Source organism: Ursus maritimus, unplaced genomic scaffold (genome assembly GCF_017311325.1).
Source record: "Ursus maritimus isolate PB19 unplaced genomic scaffold, ASM1731132v1 scaffold_16, whole genome shotgun sequence".
Classification (NCBI taxonomy): Eukaryota; Metazoa; Chordata; class Mammalia; order Carnivora; family Ursidae; genus Ursus; species Ursus maritimus.
In genome coordinates, this window is record NW_024424008.1 from 57,632,076 (window position 1) to 57,653,451 (window position 21,376).

General features: G+C 38.5%; 1 protein-coding gene across 1 annotated transcript in view; it reads right to left on the reverse strand.

The window, feature by feature from the left end:
- Positions 1–21,376, reverse strand: part of DDX10 (DEAD-box helicase 10) — a 261,015-nt gene that overhangs the window by 120,596 nt on the left and 119,043 nt on the right. The window contains exons 14-15 of the mRNA XM_040631253.1: positions 5,109–5,228; positions 2,244–2,405 (exon numbers count right to left, since the gene is read on the reverse strand). Of these exons, the coding sequence (XP_040487187.1) occupies positions 2,244–2,405; positions 5,109–5,228 (282 nt within the window). The remainder of the gene's footprint in view (positions 1–2,243; positions 2,406–5,108; positions 5,229–21,376) is intronic.

The following is a 21,376-nucleotide window of genomic DNA, read 5'->3' on the forward strand; positions in this document are numbered from 1 at the left end:
GCACATTTGCATAAAGAAACGCCAGGATAGGGGCGCCTGGGTAGCGCAGTCATTAAGCGTCTGCCTTCGGCTCAGGGCATGATCCTGGCGTTTTCGGGATCGAGTCCCACATCGGGCTCCTCGGCTGGGAGCCTGCTTCTTCCTCTCCCTCTCCCCTGCTGTGTTCCCTCTCTCACTGGCCGTCTCTCTGTCACATAAATAAATAAAATCTTTAAAAAAAAAAAAAGAAATGCCAGGATATATCAGTAATTTTTTTAAGTAGGCTCCACGCCCAGTGTGGCGCATGCAGGGCTTGAACTCACCAACCTGAGATCAAGACCTGAGCTAAGATCAAGAGTTGGAGCTTAACCAACTGAGCCACCCAGGTGCCCCTAGGATATATTAATTATTAATAAAAATAGTTACCTATGGGGGTAGGTATGAGGAAGAATGACAGGTATGGGCAGAAGCAAGATGTCTCAACTAGCTTTTTTATGATCTTGATTTTAGAACATGAATATATTATTCATTTCAAAAATGTTAACGTAGAAAAAAAAATAGAGGCATAAAAAGCTTTTGTGCAGTGACAGAATATCCACAGTTAACTATAGTTTAAGTATAATCTTCCCAAGGACAGGAGAACCCACGTATTTTTAAGTATTCTACCCTCACAGTGTGTAATCAATGTACTCTTGGTCAATTTGAAATTGTCTCTAAAGCTTTCCAAAACAATATTCCACAGCCTGGCTACAGTAACTTCCACACATGGGGGAGGCAGGGGAGGAGAGACAAAAAGGGCAGCAGTGGGAAACGCCTTTACTTCATATAAGTGCCTGTTGCTTTTACTGCTGGCTACAATTTACAAATAAAGGTTAAAATGTCCTTATGCTCAATCTTCCCCTGGATAAGTACTCTAAGTAGACGGTAAGCTGAAATGTGACACACTGCTGACATTTTAATATTATTAAAAATTTTAGTAACAAATAATTAGTACCAAATTTTAAAGTACTGTAATAAACAGCAACGCATGAAATGTTTAGTTTTCGAAGTAACATTCTGAACTGCAAACAGTGTGTTAGAGGTTCATTTGTTTCCCACATTTCTAAAAGGATTTTCTCACCATTCATTTCCACCCCACAGCTATCTTCAATGTCTACGTTTTCTTATTCATCAAATGCTACATGCGAAGCCGCAGATCGAACCTTGAAGAAATGAGAACTGCTGCTCTATCAAAGTTGACTGAGCCACTGAATCATTACAAGGTCAAAGAGGAGTCGAAACCACAAGAATCCTTCTCAGGATATAGTTAATAATGTCCACATCCAAAGGCTTACAGGTTTCTTAACTCAGAGCCTCATATTACAACAGTGACTCTTGGGCATGATACTATGTTCCCCTGAAATCATTCACTGTCTCAAGGGCATGCTATAGAAATGTCCTTAAAAATGTAAATCTGTCTTATTTCATTAATCGAGTCATTTATCTAGTGAAATGTCCACTTTTATGGGAATTAAGTAGTGTGAAAAGACAGTAAGACCAGGAGTGACCGGAATGGAGCAGCCCTGTTCAAGGATAACAGAAAACTGCCAAGTGTAAGGCTAATAACAGTGTGCGTGTTTATACAGAAGCACTCCCTCTTACAAGGTTTCCTCTTTTCTTTCTATTTTTTTTTAAATACACTAAGTAAATCTTCCATGCATTATCAACTAATTGCTATAGAAAGAAATTCAACTATTAAGCTGGAAACAACAGGTAAATGGCAAAGAACCTGGGTACATCTGTACCAAGCACTCAGACACCCAACCTGGGTGAATCTACACAGAATGACAGAGTATAAAAAGCAAATCCCGAAAGGCTGCAAACATATTGCACGGCTTCATTTACCTAACACTCCTGACATGACAAAAATTACAGAAATGGAGCACACAGGATGAGAGACTAATACAGAGAGTATGTTACTTCTTACAACTATATATAAAACTATATTAATCTCAAAATCAAAACTTTAAAAGGAAATCACTAATATTATTTGGGTTACCTCAACCAAAAGCAGATTTGGGCAACGCTCTCAGAAACCAGTCAGTATACAAGACGCCACCAGCATAAGCAAGAAAAAGAGACTAGATAAAATGACAAAATACGCACAGAGAAAGAAGTGTTCAAGAAATCAATGAATAAAGTAATGCGGTTATTGATGATCATCTAATGAATCTTTAGGGATATATTAAATGCCATTCAGTATTAACTCAAGACGGAAAGCTCACCCGATGCTTTGCCTTGATCTTCTTCCTATATTCTTCTTTGTCAAATTTGTCCTCTTCTTGAAGCCTTTCCTTGGCTTTATCTAAGTTGATGCCACCAGCACTGTCCTCTTCCTCGGCATCCTTTGAGACAGACTTCTGCATCTGCGGCCACTGCTGAACTAACTGCAGATGGGAAAACAGCAGAAAAGGACATCAACAGAAAACCATTTCCCTTTGTATAATGATTTTGAAATGGCGCATTCTCCCCACTTTCTGCCTTACAACTTATATTTCTTAAGTTTTCGAACAACCTTTATAATTAAAGTGAGCAAACCCCTGAAAAGACTGTCCCAGTCAGGATAAAGTAATGCTGCCACAATCCAGTGACAGCAGGATTAAAGGAAAATGTCATGCAATACTTTGGAGAACAAGCTAGCTGCTTCAACATCATATCAGTGTTCTTAATGGGCTATGCTCCACCGGCTCCGTTCCAAACATGTGCAGAGCAGTAGCCAGGTGGACCCAAGCAGGCACCTCCGACCCTTCTCTCACCATACTGTTGTTTTACTTTCCTGTTTTTCCAATTGGAATTAATCTAATCTCCTTGAGGGCAGTTATCTATCTTGTTCATGTATTCTCAGAGCCCTGCACCATATCTGGCACATATCAAATGCTCGAAATTGATCAATAAATCCCTTATCAGCCCGTATTACACATAAAGAATAAAATAACTAAGCATAAAAGAAAATTAGCTTGGATTTCAGGAGCTGGCTCAAATCTACACAACTTACACATATAGTTCACGGTTAGGAACAGGTAACGCAGAAGTCGGGGCACTCATCTGGAGTCAGGGGACCTGGCTTAACGTCCTAGTTTTTCTGCTAGTTCTACTGCATAATCCTGAACAGATACTTCATTTCTGGGCATCTGTATCCTTGCCTGACAATTTTTTAAAAAGGTCTATTTGGCTCAGTAATCTTCCAGGTCTAATACTGTAAAACTCTAGACAATTTAGACAAAACCTATTCTCTTGTTTTTAACTAGTAATTGGTTGCCAGAGGATTTCAGTAGCTGCCATTGTTTTGAAAGGCCACTAATTAAACTGCAAGCAAAGTGAAGTTGTAGGCACACATATTCTCTTGTCACCTCCTTTCACTCCCGTCACCAGCCATTCTCCAAGATGGGATTCCCACAGCGTCTCGACTTTTGGCAACGAATGGGGGTCACACCTGTCACTGCATGAGCGGCCATGCCAGGAGCCACTGACACTGAAGAAGCAGCGAGAGGGAGCAGGTGTGACAGAAAGAATGCCATCTACCGCTCCAACTCCTCAGTCCTCTTTTATGACCCCATGAAAAAAGCTCATGCCTCTGCGGGCTGAATGAAAAGTTCTTTCAGACTTTTAGAGCAGTTTCAGTGTGGCTCATAGCCATATAGGGCTCCTACCAGCAGTAAGTTTTCAGGGAAACTTTTTACAGTTAAGGATTTATACTCATCTTGGAGCAAATTGGTATAATCTGCGCAGTTAAACTGACAAGCACAGTGAAGAACCTCATTACACTAACAGCACTAATCTCACTTTACTGTAAGCATCTGATGTGATAGGACTATATTCTGGCTGAGCCGGCTTCAGGTGCTGACCTCTTTTCAGTAATTTCATAAAGATCCGTTACTTATCAATTCTATAGACTTCCTCTGCAAGTTCCAATGACTTTAAATTGCACTCTTTCTTCGTATGATTGATACACCACTTTACTCCATATTCTTAGTACAAATCTGGGCTCCCTTCCCCAACGTAACATCCAAAAGTAACCACACAGTTAACAGGAAACATACTCCACTGGATACAAACTGCTTATGCAGCTTGCATTAATGATGAAGAAATGTCTTGTGTGACACATTACAGTATCTTAAAAACTTATTTTATTGGGATTTTAGAAAATAGTCCATTCATTCAGTAAACATATGGGTTTACTATAGCCAGGCCCCATTTGCAGTACTGGGGACAGAATAGTGAGCAAAGTGGGACAGATATCTTCCCTCAGGTAGCTACCCTCATTCCACTGGAGTAGAAGAGAAGGATAATAATCACGTAAATAGAGAATGTAAAGTCACATAAGTGCTAGGAAGACAAAAATAAAAGATAAGGAAAGGAAAATGAGGGGACAGTGGGTGTGCGCGCTACCAGGATGCACAGGAAAATCTGTAGGCTGAAGAGAGTGAAAACCAAGAGCGGCTATTCTGAAGACCCACTATGACCACTAACCACCATTACTCCTTAGGCAAGTCACCTGACTTCCCAGACCCCTCTCCTCTTTAAAAACGGAGAGAACACTGTGATTTAACAGAGGGACTTTTCATGAGCCATGTGCCAGTGGTAACCCCTTCCCTACTCTGCAGGTATGTATTTATGCTAAGACCAAGGTAATGGTGAGAGGAGAGCGGGGCACCTGTGTGAAGCAGAAAAAGCCAGCCCGGTAAGAAACATGCCAACACAGCATGGAAACTGAGGATCTGCAAAGCAGAGACTTTAGAGTTCAGAAAAAGCTGCGGTAAGTAGTTGTGTTACTATTCTTGCGTTTGTTGCCCCAGAACCTGTTGACGGACACCCTGAGGGGATAATCTAATCTGTAAAAACGGAATTTAGAAAGTTCAAAACCAACCCTGTGTCATTAGCTCCCAGAAGTATGGCCGTTTACTGTCAGTGAGGCAGCCTGCCTACAGAGGTACGGCTGACGAACGGCCTCGACAGCACGGACGGGAGCTGCCTAGCACGCTTTAAAGAAACAGTTCATTTTTCTCGTTAATGAATGTAAGTCAGAAGAGAGTCAGACTCTTTACTATACTTGGATGGCACCTCAGAAATGAAGCATTTAAGAATCTTACCTCCCCTTCATCGGTAAATGTTATCTTCTTATTCACTTTAAAATTTCTCTTCATTACTTTTTTGGCTTCTGCAACCTTGGTCACTTTTTTCTTGACACTGGATTTAGAAGGTTCTTTTTTCTGTATGAAAATATGCAAAAAACAGAAATGATTAGTTAAATGGCTGCTTTTTATCAGCAACTTAACTCTGTAATACACTTTCTAAAATTAAATATATTTACTGCTCACTGGCTAATAAGAAGCACCAAAAATACTGTCCAGAAATCAAGTTATTAGATTTTTTAACCAATGGTAACCCCCAGTGCTAAAGGGGCTTAAATCTAAACAAGATGAATGTTAGACATAAGTCACCTTTAAAATTTCTTCTATTACTAAAAGTATGCAATCCTGATAATGTTGAGGCACCAGAAACCATGTGATACTGTGACAAATGGACATTCAAGATAAATAAAGCTACCCTGCATCTATAACACACAGCACATTTTAGAAATAGCTCTAATTCCAAGAGCAAACTTAAATTTTCAGAATAGGAAAATGTTTATCTGGAAAGCAAAATTACTACAGTACATTGTTTGCAACTCAACATTCTTCCTCCTATTATAGTAATTTACTGTATGAACATTGGAAAATATCCCCCCAAACAAGTTGTGTCCAAAGGTGAGATAGAATCAGAGTACTTTTTTGTTTTTTTTTGTTTTTTTTTTGTTTTTAAGATTTTATTTATTTATTCGACAGAGATAGAGACAGCCAGCAAGAGAGGGAACACAAGCAGGGGGAGTGGGAGAGGAAGAAGCAGGCTCCTAGCAGAGGAGCCTGATGTGGGGCTCGATCCCATAACGCCGGGATCACGCCCTGAGCCGAAGGCAGACGCTTAACTGATGTGCCACCCAGGCGCCCCAGAATCAGAGTACTTTAACAGGATACACTGATCAGAACCCACCTAATGTCCTAAAACCACCATAGCAAAGTATTAAAAATACAGAGCCACTGCTTACTTATGCCAAGTGAATGATGAGCGAACCATCTGAAATGGGGAGCTGCCCAGGTCATAGCACAGCCTGCACTGATGAGAGAGTGACAAGAGGTAACCCACCACTCAGAGGGATTTGCATTATGCTCCTCACATTAGAGCCAGGAGTACCACAGGTGGTGGTTAGTAAATGCATCTAAGGCAGCTTCTGTCAGATGAGTAGAAAGAAAAAGTCTTTGGTGCAACAGTTAAGAAAATGGATTTGAATTCAAGCTCTATCACTTATGAGCTGTGTAAGAGCAAGTAATTTAATCACTGTGCTTTAGCTATGAATTGAGTAACCTTGATAATACCTCTGTCTCATAGGGTTGTTCCAGAAAGTTTAACAATAAATGTAAAACACACAAAATATAAGTATTCGATAAATCTCAAATACCACTAATAAATATTGATTTCACACTACCTAAACAGATCATGCCAACTGCACAGAGGTTTTAATTTGCAAAATTCTGGACTTTGAATTTCCTAACTGGTTGGTTTTTTTTAACTCTGTGTTATGGGTAACCACCCAAGAAAAAGTAAGAAAGAAGGGACTGATCTAGGAAACAAGAATTATCAGAAGCTTCGAAAAGATATACATTAGCTACAACTGTTATATTATGGTAATAAATACACACAGAAAGAACAATTCACTTAAAGTGAATATTACTGATAATGAATTAAAAAATGCTTAAAAATAAAGTACCATGAAATAAAAAACAACAACACACTTACTAAAACAGAGGCTTCTGTCAAGTTATTAATTATATTTTAAATAATACTTATTATGAAAATCAGACAGTGTATCTGCAATACGATAAATTTAAGGACAACAAGAAAGTTGCTTCGACACCAAAAGGTTGTCTTATGTGGGTATTACTAATACTGCTTTTATAATTCTGGCTCTTAAAACATACAAGCTATACTATCCAATTACACTTATTTCTCAGACCATGAATCATTTCAAATTTAAGAACACTCTAAGATGCTAAATCCACAAAATGCTTATGAAAAGATTAATCTCATCTGAAGCAACAAATTTTTATTACATCAGAGAGAGACATCAATATGTTACATTTGCTATGTGTGCACCTCACAAGATTTCTGTGATAAGAAATTCAATTGTTTTAGATTCCTTCTTCCCATGGGATATCCCATCTCCTCCATTCCCCAACCCCCACTGGCCCTGACTGCATGAATGTTGCCATCTGGTTGCACAGGGCCCTAAACTGCTCTGCCCATCCCTCACAACTCTCTCCCCACCACTAGACTCTAAGATACATTACTATTATTCTTAGAAAATGATAAATACAATCATCATTTCCTTACTTCTGAGAGTAACTGAGTAAATTGTGTGGTGGTAAACCTAAATTGAAAGAGAGTAGGGGGATAGGAAGCTTGTCAACTGAAATTAAGTTGCCACCTGTAGGACACCTTGTGAACAGAGGGCATTAATAAGACCCCCACTTCCTTCTGCTCAGCCATTACTCCTACACCGCCAGCCCCTACTTTTCCCCACAAACAATTATCAAAGAGTACCACCAACACAGCCACCAGGGTTGGCGACTGTGTTACTGATTCTTATCTGATCTTCTTGGTTTTAGGGTTAGGTCAATTCTTGAGGATCCTGGGTTGGCTAATGTTCTGTCATCAGAGAAACAATGCTAATCAAATGGCGCAAACTCAGAGGATCATCATGATGAAAAAATAACAATTAAACAGGAGTAAATTATCACCACTTAAACAAAAACAAAAAAATGCTGAGGAGCAACTTTCAGGGGGTGATGGTCATACTCTATATCTTGATAGGAGTTTGAGTTACACAGGTATATATAATTGTCAAAATTCAGATGTTACACTTAAGATTGGTGCATTTTACTGTACATAAGTTTCTACTTCAAAAGAGTCCTGTAAACAAATACTAAATTTAATGAATGGCAGGCAAGCTCAAGTATATGGAAGAAAGTGTAATGCTGTTGGCAACTTACTCTCAAATGCATTACATTTAAAGGGTGATAAATGGATAGATGGAGAATTACATGATAAAAGGTTAACTGTAGAATATGAGTGGTGGGTATTTTGGTGTCCGAAAGTACACTTTCTTCAACTTTTCTTTATGTTAGAAATTTTTTCATAATAAAATACAAACGCCTGGTCCCAGGAACAAGAGAAAAAGTCACAAAGCAAAAATACCAAATACTGTCAGAATAGAAAAAAGGTCAGTCAGAAAACCAACCCTACAGAGTGGAATCTCGGGATGATGCAGGTCCACATCACAAGCTTTAGGGAAACCCATGAAGCCACTGAAATTGTGTCACAAAATTTGGGGGTACATGCATCTTTGCATCTTTACGGTTTATCATGGATTCTAAAAGGGAGCTGTGATCTCCCCCTACAAAAAAAATTTTTTTTTCAAGTTTGCTTGTCTGAGGGAAGCCACAGAAAGGAAGAACAGAAATTCCAACATGGGTAAGAAGACACATGTTTATCTTATTTTATTGATATGCTGGCTTTGCTCCGATATTCGAGAATTATTCTTCACTCAAATACGCGCTAGAGTGTCATGCACATACAAGACACTGTAGTGCATACTGGGGCCCCAGCACTGAAAGAGACAGGTGGACTCCCAAGCCTCCCTGAGCCTAACTCTATCATAGAAAAAAGACATTAAACCAGTGGAAAATATTACGTATTTAATCACAGATGTATTAAGTACTCAGAAAAAATATACAAGATGAATTCTATGTAATAGGGTACCTGCCCCAGCTAGTCTAGGCTGAGGAGAGAAAGTTAAGGAAAACTTCCTTCTGAGGGACAAATGTTTGAACTGAGTGGCAAACACCCAAACACGGTGGCATTACTGGTACCTTCTGGGTGTCCACTGACGGTGGGTTTCACATATGGTTTACAAGAGGCTTAGCTTAGTTCAATGTCATTCTTTTAAATATTAACTTTAACAGGTGATACCTGCTCGTTTATTTTGTAAAGGATATTCATGTCCTATGAATTCACGTCTTATTCATGTTAAAAAGCTGCCATTCATGTCTTCTTCAGCCACATGTTTACCTCCCAGGAAACAAACAGTGTTCATAGCTTTTTCTATATCCTTTCCCGCGACATTCTCCCCACATCCAAATATAGATGAAGGACACCAAGATACTAGAAAGGCTATCCCTGCAATCAAGAGCCTCGTATACACAGCTTCATATAAATGTGCATCCATTTACTTAGGATAAATTTCTAAAAGTTAAAGCACTCAGTCAAAACTATGTGCATTTAAATTTCAAAAGATATTTCCAAATAACCCTTCTGGGAAGTTCCACAAAATTTAATATTCCCAACAAAAATTTGAGAGTAACTGATTCTCCACACCTATTAAAAAAAAAAAAAACAGATTATTAGGCTTTATGATTTTGTCAGGTGAAAAAACAATATCTCACGGAAGTTTTAACTTGCATTCGTATTGTTTTAAGCATAGGAGAACATCTTTTCAAATGCATTTTTTCCCTATGCACCATGTATATTCTTTACTAGTATTTTTAATGAATTCCTGGCATTTTACTTATTAATTTGTGAAATCTTTTCATTCGTTAAAAATGTGTCAATATTTTCTCCCACTGTATCATTTATGGTTAGACTTTTGTCATATAGGGTAATATTTTGTTGTTTTGTTTTGTTTTTTGCTAAACATATATTTTTAATCTTTATGTAATCAATTTTTTTAAATAATGAAAATTTCTGGGTTTTTTTGTACCACACTTAACAATATTTTTCCGACTAAAAGACTTTTCAAAAATGAATTTAACTCCTTAAAATGCAGATTTCACTTTTTCTAAAAGTTTCAACACTGGCTCTTGGACAAGGGGGGAAGTGCTCATTAATACTTTAAATTTCTATTCATTAAATCATGAAAAATATCAAGTATCTTATTGTTAGGCAAAAGTTATATTTTGACTACAAGACCTTGTATTATTGGTACAAGAATGAAATTTGCAGCCACCAAAGAGTTTAATGAAAGATTTCCTGACAAGATGTAAAACATCAAAATGCAATTTTCATTTCCATTTGCACTTCCTGCATGACATGTACGCTAAACTTCAAAATAAAATGCTAAAAGGAAAATATCGTAAAATACAAAAGTGATAAAGCATCAAGTTATTTTCAAGGTCTTGTGATAGCTGTAGGAGGTTGCCACAAAAAACTTGAAAGATAAAAGAACAAGAACAGTCACTAAAAGCAATGGTTCCTAGCTGGTCTGTGTTAGTTTTAACACCGGCTACAAGAAGATTCAAAACATAATGAATGAAAAAAAAAAACCCTATTTTAATTTTTTTTGTTTAAAATTTTTATCTTGTTATATTAGTAAAAAAACCCTACTTTAAAAAAGCATTACTACTATACATCCTAGAGGGTACAAAAAAAGTATCATTGCAAAAAAAGGAAAAACAAAACCATAAGGAGATGAAAGTCAGAATTTAAAGAAAAGATACTCTAAAGAAATCAGGTGTTTTTGTTTCGTTGATGAAGCTCCCATATGCATCATGAAAACAGATGTTTTTGTTTCCTTGAAGAAGCTCCCATATGCATCATGGAATAATTAATGGTTTATAACAGAAATGGTATCTAAAAGTGAAGGAGACTGGGTTGCCTGGGTGGCTCAGTCGGCAGCCTGCCTCTTGGTTTTGGCTCAGGTCATGATCATAGGGTCCTGAGATCCAGCCCTATACTGGTCTCTGAGCTCAGCGGGAGTCTGCTTGAGACTCTCTCCCTCTCCCTCTGTCCCTCTCCCCCCATGTGCGTGCACAAGCACACGCGCATGGACACATCTTCTCTCAAATAAATACATACATACATAAAATGTGAAGGAAGCCAACAAAATAAAGAACTATCAACCCTACTGAAGACCTTACAGATTACCTTTATAACCTAAGCCCTTACATTAAAAATAAATGCATTTCATAGCATTTATAAGCATTGTTGCCTAAGACTCCAAATGTACTTAATTTCCATTGCCTAAATCACCATACCCAAGAACTCATGACTTAAAAAGCAAAACAAAACAAACACCTGCTATGTAAGCATAGTTCCTTTACCATCCTACACCACCCTAAAGTCACTGAACTATGATAATTCACAGTATTTTACAGTATTAATGAAAGATGCACTACTTGACATTTTATTTGAAAGCCACCTACAAAATCTTTTCTTAAGAAATAAACTTCCTTGATGATTGATGTTGAGCCCCTTTTCATGTACCTATTGGCCATTTATTTGTATACTGCCTTCTTTGGAAAAGAGTCTATTCAGGTCCTTTGTCCATTTTTTAATTGGATTATTTGGGTTTTTTGCTTTGGCGTTCCCTATATATATATCTCAGAAAGCCCTTCCTCAATATATGGTTTGCTAATATGTTCTCTCATTCCACAGGGTGCCTTTTTGTTTCCTTTCCTGTACAGAAGCTTTTCAGTCTGATATACTCCCTTTGTTTATTTCAGCTTTTGCTGCCCTGCTTACGGTGTCTTATCCAAAAGATCACTGCCAAGACCAATGTCAAGGAGCTTTTTCCCTATGTTTTCTTCTAGGAGTTTTAATCATCAGGGAAATATATCAAAACTACAATGAGACAGGACTCCACACTTACTAGGAGAGTTATCATCAAGAAGTCCAAATGTACCAAGTATTGGCGAGGGAGTGGAGAACAGGGAACCCTAGTGCACTGTTGGTGGGAATGTGAACTTGCACAGCAACAGTGGAGAACAGAATGGAAGTTCCTCAAACAATTTAAAATTGAAACTACTGTATGATCCAACAATACCACTCACTCCTGTGTATATATCTGAAGGAAACAAAAGCAGTTTCTAAAAGAGATCTCTGCATTTCCATGTTCACTGCAGCATTACTCACAATAGCCAAGACGTAAAACAATCTTAAGTAGCTGTCAAAGGATAAATTAAGAAAACGTGGTATACAAATACCATGACCTATTAGTGAGCAGTGAGAAAGAATGGAAACCTGCCATTTGGTGACAATACGGATGAAACTGGAGGGCATTTATGTTAAGTGAAATAAGTCAGACAGAGACAGACACTATATGGTACCACTTATATGTGGAATATTTAAAGAGAAAAAAGGGGGGGCTAATTTCATAGAAATATAGAATGGTAGCTGCCAGGGGCTGGGAAGAGGGAGAAATTGTGAGATGTAAGTCAAAGGGTACAAACTTTCAGTTATAGGTTGAATAAACTGAGGATCTCACGTACAGCATGGTGACTACAGTTAATAATACTGTATTGTAAACCTGAAATTTGCAGAGAGTACATCTTTTTTTTTTTTAAAGATTTGATTTATTTATTTGACAGAGAGAGACAGCCAGCAAGAGAGGGAACACAAGCAGGGGGAGTGGGAGAGGAAGAAGCAGGCTCCCAGTGGAGAAGCCTGATGTGGGGCTCGATCCCAAAACGCCGGGATCATGCCCTGAGCTGAAGGCAGACGCTTAACGGCCACCCAGGCGCCCCTGCGGAGAGTACATCTTAAACATCCTCATCACAGACACAAAAAGTTAACTGTGAGGTGATGGATGCATTATCTCAATCTTGGTAGTCATTTCACACTGTCCAAACAAACTCACATTGTATGCTTTACATACAATCGTACTTATCAATTATTTCCCAATAAAGCCAGGGAGAAAAAAGATATAAAAACACCACCATCAGTAAGTAGAAAAGTATGTTTGTGAAATCTTTGCACAAACTATCACCTTAAAATTAAGAGCCACCTAAAGGGTGGAGAGATTCAGTTTTGCAAGAGGGAAAAGATCTGGAGACTGGTTGTACAACTACAGCAAGGTGTTTAACACTGCTGAACTTCACACTTAAAGATTCAGGTGGTAGTACATTGTATGTTAGATGTATTTTACTACGATTAAAACAAAGAGCTGCCTAGAATACAAATGGACTTCTGTTTAAAATGTTGTTACAGGGGCATGTGGGTGGCTCAGTCGGTTGAGCACCCCACTCTTGATTTCGGCTATGGTCATGATCTCAGGTTGTGGGATCCAGCCCTGCATAAGACTCTGAGCAGAAAACCCCGCTGGAGATAGCTCCCTCTCCCTCTTCTTCTGCATCTCCCCCTGCTTGTACACTCTCTCTCTCTCTAAAACAAGTAAATAAAAATTTTAAGAAATAAATAAATAAAAACAGATAAAATGTTGTTACAGCAACAGTTTCCCTTTTCAGAGCTCCTCCACAAATGTAAACATAAGGCAAAGCAGTAGTCCTAGAATTACACAGCAGCTGGAGCAGGGTGACCAGGGTGGGCCCTGCAAGGGAGGGGAAGGACACAAGAGACATTTCAATGCAGATCAGCTAAAAGGATATGAAACAAGAGCACTTATAAATTATGAATCATGGAAATAATCTTGTAAAATGGTCTAATCCATCTCACAGGATTTTTCTTTTTCAAAAGGTCCACATTTACCAATCTCATTGTTTAAAGTTTAACAGAAGGCAAGCTACAATAAACCTTGGTAATATGCATAAATTTGGTCATATTGATAAAAATAGGAAACAAAAGAGTTGGAGAAAATGACAAGAGCTAGTGCCCCTCTACCCAAGTCCCCGTAAGCACCACCTCTGCAGTGAAGTGTGTTACAGAGGCTTGTTAATGGACTTCGTATGCCCTCATGCCCCCATTACAGTAAGCCACAGTCATCATTTGTGTTCCCGTTTTCCTTTTTCTAATAGACTGTAATCTCCGAAGAGGGTTAAGATCATTTGTATTATCTCAACTTTGTGTGGACTTCCCTCCTTCTGCTTACGGAGGATCATAAGGCACAACCATTCTACACAGTTTCTGATTAATAGATTCTTCCTTCTGGATTCCCACCTTCCTGAATCCACAGGCTTAACCTGGGATACTTTCCAGAAGATGCTCTTATATCCTAATAAACTCTTCTGAGAGTGTGTGCCTGCCACCTTAACTACTAAATGCTTTCAGAAAAATAAGTTTCTGATATATCTCTAATACAGTTTCTATTTTCCTCAACTCCTTCTCTTACCCTTCACATACAAGCTCCCCCACCAAACCCTCAAACACCAGTGTTTTTTTCCTTCAGTATGTTCACCTTCCTCAACAATGTCAGAATTAACAAATTTTTCCTCTATTTTAAAAAGCCTCTTTATAGCATTTCAGTGTAGTAATTCTTTAAACCTTTCATCACCTCCAATTAGTCTAGATAAGATTTCAATTTCATTTTTCCACCCAGCTGTATTTTATTTTGCTTATTTCCTTACTTCAAGCCTCACCCCTGAGTTTCATGGTCAGCCAGATCCATCACTGTCTTCGTCTTACTATCTTGAATGCTTCCTTCTACCTTTTTGAACACATTTATCCTGTTGGAACACATAAAGAATAGTTTCTTATTTCTCATTCACTACCTTGAGGAAATCTTCTTTAGTTCACTGAAATTGTCCAAGCCGTTTACTATTTTGTTTTCCTAGCCAGGAAATATGTATTATTTGCTCCACACCATACCCCTCCCAAAAAACCAAACCAAGTAAATTTTTAAAAAATAAATAAATAGGGGCGCCTGGGTGGCACAGCGGTTAAGCATCTGCCTTCGGCTCAGGGCGTGATCCTGGCGTTGCGGGATCGAGCCCCACATCAGGCTCTTCCGCTGTGAGCCTGCTTCTTCCTCTCCCACTCCCCCTGCTTGTGTTCCCTCTCTCGCTGGCTGTCTCTATCTCTGTAGAATAAATAAATAAAATAAATAAAATCTTTAAAAAAATAAAAAAATAAAAAATAAATAAATAAATAAATAAATAAATAAAGGGAAAAGGCCACCACAGACGTGAAATCTCAGATGCTTCCTGTTCTTTAACAAAATTATGGAACCAGTCATATTTCGCCTTAGGAATCCAATTTTTAACCTGCCACTTTTAATAAATACTTCTATATTAGGAAGCAGGCAGCTAGAAGCAATTTAGAGAAACAAGGCCTGATACACACTTTTTTCCTCTTTTTTTAGACTTCAGAAAATGACAGTATGGATTTCATTTCTAACTTGTGTCCAAATTGGCTATACCAATTTCTGTTGTCTCCTACAACTTCTGAATTTTTTTTATAACTTAGAAATATTATAAGTTAAATACAAAAAAACCCCAGTAGTATTAAAAACAAAATCTACCTTGTATCACATGGCCATCCAGTGAACAGAATTAATTAAGGAGGCAGTAACAGTGGTAATGAACGAAGTAAAAAGACCTGGGACAGCATCTATGCAACTATTCTAAGGCAGCATGACAATGACACTTCTCCTTGGGGGAGCACCTGAGCAGTTTTCACCTTTACCACCTTCCTAACAAGTGATAGCAGAGACTCAGCAAGAATGTACCAATAGCTAATTTATTCAGAATTTGAGCAAAATGAAATAGCATCAAAGTAACATTCAACAATATTTAGTTACACAGGTTTAACTGAGAATTCCAGAGTTGGCTCCAGCACCTACAATATTAACAAATTACTTGGCAGTCTGGTTAGTGTAATCTAAAGCAGAGTTTCTGAAAATTCATTCATCATGAAAGTCTAACAAACACAGGCCATGTAATACTACTTATTCAGCAAACCACCAATTTAAAAGCTGACACACAAACTCATGCATTTATACTCTAAATTACAGAAACAGAATCCCTCTATGATTTAAACCCTTCACAAAGAAGTACAATAACAGAACTAAGACACATACTAAACTCCAACTGGGCTTGGTACCCGGTTAAGCTAGCCATTTTTGACACACTATTACAAGACATTGATGAGATGCTAATGCTGACCTCCTAGCCCCCCAAGACAAAGCAATCACAGCTACATGGCAGCAATCAGTACATGGTACTGACTGACATTAGTAAATCCCGGGATATGTATGGGATGTATCTTAACTAAAAGAGAAATAACAAGGATCACTACAATGCCCAGTCCAAGCCATGTGCACAAATCCATGTACAGTAAAATTTCCAAGATCTGCCTTCCATTATATACGAATGTTAGCTAAGCAAAAAATACCAAATGAAAAGTCAAAGGCCGGCCCATTGTACCATGTTTCATCAAAACATGCTTGGATGATGTCTATTTAAAACTGGGTATTCTTAAAAATACACCATTTGTAAAATGGTGGTCTGCAAAGCCATATAATGGTGATAAAAGACACTGGCATTTTTAGGTACAGAACGTGGAAGGATGAAAGGGCCCTCCGAGATCACTCAGAGAAACAAGCACCATGAGTACATGCACAGAATAAGAGGACTTCAAGCTCACAGGGCCAGTGACAGCAAAGTTAGGGCGAGAACTCTACGTTCCCCAGGAAGCTCGCCTGTGCTCTTACTGTGACACCACATACAACAACAGTATCTTAGAAATTCCTCCTCCAACAATCAAAATTTTCCTAAACAATACTCACGGGACTCCATAAAACTGAAATCAAGAACTGATGGACAGCAAATGTTTTAACATGAAAAGAATCCTTCAAGGAATGCATTTTAAAAGTGTCCTTTCTGCTCTCACAGAAGGACCACAGATAGAACTACTAAACCTGACCTCTAATACTCTTAAATCTCAAAAGCATAGCATGTATAGGAAAAAGTATTCTGTCCCTCAATGTTCTATGCTGTCCTTTTATTTCCTGGCAAATTGCATGCTGAGCATGCAGTGATTAATACAATTTCCATCTGCCCTCCTTGGCACTTAAACATGGCTGGTTTTGACAGCCATTAGAAATGGTTGACAGATGACTGCTCGTTAATTTTTCTCCCATCTTCGAATGAGTCCCTGCCATTTTGTTAGGAAATCTGTAGCACTAAAATGTAATATTCTGAGTTACAACTGAACAAAAATTACTATGAACCACAATTTCCAAAGAATTAAAATGAAATCTTTGCTAGTCTCTAAACTCTGTATGCTACCTAGCTAATAATTTCTTTTAATCACTCTCTTCCCTACTATCACATCCATAGACTAGAAAATGCAGGAGCTATCAATATGCTTAAAATTCTCCCTCAAAAGGCAAAATTAAGTTGATTAAGATGTGATACTGGCTATCTTTGAGAAACTCCTCACTTTCTACCCTTAGCCTTCTGGTAATGTCTCTTATGACATTTCTTATATTCCCATTGTTAGGAGATTCTTCCACTTCTATTTTACCCCTCTTAGACACTCAGCTCCCTGAGGATATGGACTTTGTCCTAGCTTTTCATTTCTAGTGTAAGTGCCCATACTGTGCCTGAACAAATCAGTAACTATATGTGAAGCTGAGCTGAGCCTGAGCAAATCAAGACAATTTTCATTAGGAGCAATACTGACCCAAAGACTCTGAAATGCATTCTTTAGTTAGCTACTGTGACACCAACTTGCTTAAACAGAACAGAAATGAAACAACAACCAATTTCACATTCAATTTGACATTTATTGAGAAAAAGGATCCACTGTCCCTGGGCAATAATAAAGTGTGACTTAAGCAGAACTGTCTGAAAATGATGTCAGGAGTCACTCGGGGTGCCCATCCCCTTCTCTCAGCATGACAGGCTGCGACCACAATCAGCTTCTGACAGGACCGTGGCTTCTTCCTTCACAAGGTAGATCCAACTTCCCACGGTCCCAGGTCTCCACATGCTGGACCAATGCATTCCTCAGATGATTGCAAGCCACCCACAACTATACCGGTTCTCAAGCAGTTTGAGTGACTACTCACTGATAAGGTTGACCTACCACCTCTATAAAAGAGAATACTGGGGACAGCAAACTTTCACTGTAATAAAAATCTATGCTTTCTACTGAGCAGACTGCTAAAACCCTGGCATCCCTCTATATGGAATAATAAGGAGAGGGGAAACTCAGGCTTTACTTCTTTTCCCCATAAAACACCTCTTTCCCAACAAAGCCCATTCCTTAATCCATGGCACACTATTATGAAATTTGTCCTACACTCCAATGCATAACAATCCAGATGGGTTTACCTGGCATATCAGAAGGTCACTAAACTTTTCTTTGAGAAGTGTATGGAAGAGTAAATAGTGATGCCAAGTGCTGGACAGCATGCTAGATGTTTATATGTCATTTACTGGTCACAACTACTCTTTTGAGGTATTGCTTACATCTGAAAGGTGATGAAACTGACAGTAAAATAAGCTTGAAATGATGGGGGTAAGCTCTAAACTTCTTATGTCACTCTAAGAAAAAGACAATTAATAATTACACAAAGGTGAAATAGAGTTGGCAGAAAAATTAGAAAGGTAATAAGAGGTCTGTGACAAGATTCAGGGAAGACTATGGAACCAAAGAGACAGCACGTAAGCACAAAGCAGGAGGAAAGGACAGCCGTGCAGAGGTTAAGACAGTCAGGGTAATGAAAGGAGACAATCTGAAAACAAAATCACAAGAAAGGAACAAGGGAGAGGAAGAGCACTACGAAAACAAATTCCTCTCACAATTAGTGATGTGTTGCAAAAAACTTTACACCATACTGCCAAATCAATTTTCCCCTAATAGACACCTAACCAAACCATTAACTCTAAATGGGAAAAACGAAGTGATTAAACTGAAACAGAAAACTCTGAGAATTTTTTACCCAGCCACTGACAGGATGCATAATAACTGCCATCTATCTCCCTAATATTTTCTCCATTACGCCTAAAGAATATCTGAGATATCAGACTAGGAGTGGTAAGTCCAAAAGAAAAGAATATATTGGAACATGAAACGAATCTCCGGCTTGTGAGTTCGAGCCCCACATTGGGTATAGAGATTACTTAAATAAATAAAAATTTTTGAGATGCCTGCTATGCTAAAGAAGTGAAGCGATGTGGCTGTATAACCTTAAATATCAGTTACCAAAAGGGTAGAACAAATAAATGCAAAGGAATTCACTTATTTTTTTTTTAAGATTTTATTTATTTACTTGACAGAGATAGAGACAGCCAGCGAGAGGGGGAACACAAGCAGGGGGAGTGGGAGAGGAAGAAGCAGGCTCATAGCGGAGGAGCCTGATGTAGGGCTCGATCCCATAACACCGGGATCACGCCCTGAGCCGAAGGCAGACGCTTAACCGCTGTGCCACCCAGGCGCCCCCATTAACTTATTTTGGGGGTGCCTATTATGTATGCCAAGCACCATGCCAGACACGGCTACATAAGAAAACAACTAGTACCCAGTGGCTAATATGTGGAGGATATGTACACTAGAATGTGAGCTCCATGAGCCTGGGGACCGAGCCACATCTGTATCTCCAGTCCTTCCACACTGCCTGGAACATGCAGTTAACTATTCATTGACTGAATCAAGCAAATGGAGACACAGCTCCTCCAGACCCCATTCTTCACTCCTACCCCCATCTTTATTGGTGTCCACTCCTATCCTTTATTACCTTCCTTCCAGTGAAATCTGGAAGTGCTCTGCTTATTCTCATGGATTACTCTATCTTCACTTCCAGAGTCTGTATGCTCAAAAAGTCAACAAATACAAAACCAGGGAGTATAGGAGGCTCTTCAGATCCTCTTTATTAACTTCTTGTCATCAAAGTCAAACTACTTTTAAAAGTCTACCCCAAACATCTCTACATCTTCACCTTCTACTCACTTCTCAATCACTGCAATATGAGATTCTGCCTCCCACTACTCTAATATCAGCGATATTGCTCAGTAAATGTTTCCTTTAAGAAAGGAAATTTGAAATTGGCTTTACTGGTTATTTAACAGTTCACCATTTTAACTGTCTACCACAGTATCACCCAAAGTTGCCCCAAACAGTATTATAACATCAATGCCAGAAAAAACAAGCATTATCTAAGGGGGAAAAAAGTGTTTATTTTCTATTATAGCTAGACTGAAGTCAAACCTTTGCCTTCCTTTTCAATTTGGCCATCAGGAATACAAGACACAAACTTTTCACTCAATTGTAAAAACTACATACATGCCTTAATTGTAACCATACAGGCATTCTGTGTGTGTGTGTGTGTGTGTGTGTGTGCGCGCACACACACGCTCACCCTTGACTTTTGTGTTCAGTGAGACAAATATACTCTATGTACCAGACTTTCACTTACTACACTTTCTTCTCCTTACCTTTCTCTGCTTCCCTCTCTTTCTCTCTCTCCCTCTTTTATTTTTCCCCCAAAGTGAGCCACATCAAATCTTTTGTTGATGAGACATAAGCATGACTGACAGGACAGATGAATGGATGGGGGGTTGGGAGGGAAGGATGGAGGGACAGACAGGAAGACCTCTTTCAAAATGTAGCCTGGTACTTTTCCGACTGGTACACTATCATTGGGATACTAACTGAAGATGGGAGCAACCTTATAAGGATTACAAAGCACTGATTTTCTGGTTTGCACAACAGGATTTATATATTCCCATGACAGAAAATTTCACTCCTATCTTCACAAAGCTGCTAGAGTATCTGTCTGCTTTTAGTAGGCACAACAGTGCTATATTACAAACTAAGCTGTTGCTATACTTTAACAAAAGACTAACCTTAGAGGTATTAATATACATGAAAAGGACAACACTACAGAGCAATCAAGGCAAAATCCCAAAATACCTACCAGACTCTGATATGGTGGGCAGAACAATTCACATACTATCTGAGAGAAGTGCGTAAGCCATCCAGATAGTTATGCAGTGCAAAGCAATCTTATTACAGAAAAATAAAAATAAAAATAAAGCTAATTCCTTTGTTTAGACTAAAGATTAGGGTAAAGTTTGTACTTCATACATATTGCTTGTATAATAAAAGTGTTTTCAATTCTATGTATTAAATTCATAAAAGCAAGGAAAGTCTGTCAATACATAGTAAGTACTACTCTAAAGTGATAAAGGGAAATTCTTCCATTGGGCCAAAAAAATCACATGGGTCCTTTGTTAGATTAAGTGGGTACCATAAAAAAAAATGTATTTGGTTTTTATGTGGGCAAGGATTACATTTTTACAAAACTGACCACTAAATGCAGATACACAACAGGATAACCTTAGAAAAACTGCTCAGAAGGGTGAGGATCAACAGTTAAGAAAAAAAATCTGAAACACTTCACAGATGATAAAAAATCCCATTATGAGAATTCATTACAAATTAGAAGTGGTAAAGCCAGAGACAGACCAGTAGCAATCAATCACCACTTGGAACTGCTATTCTATAAGCAAAAAGCTTCCAACTGTCCCTTCAGCAGGGAAACTAGTCATTGCCCCAACTACTGAAGTTGGTACATGTGTCCCTTTCC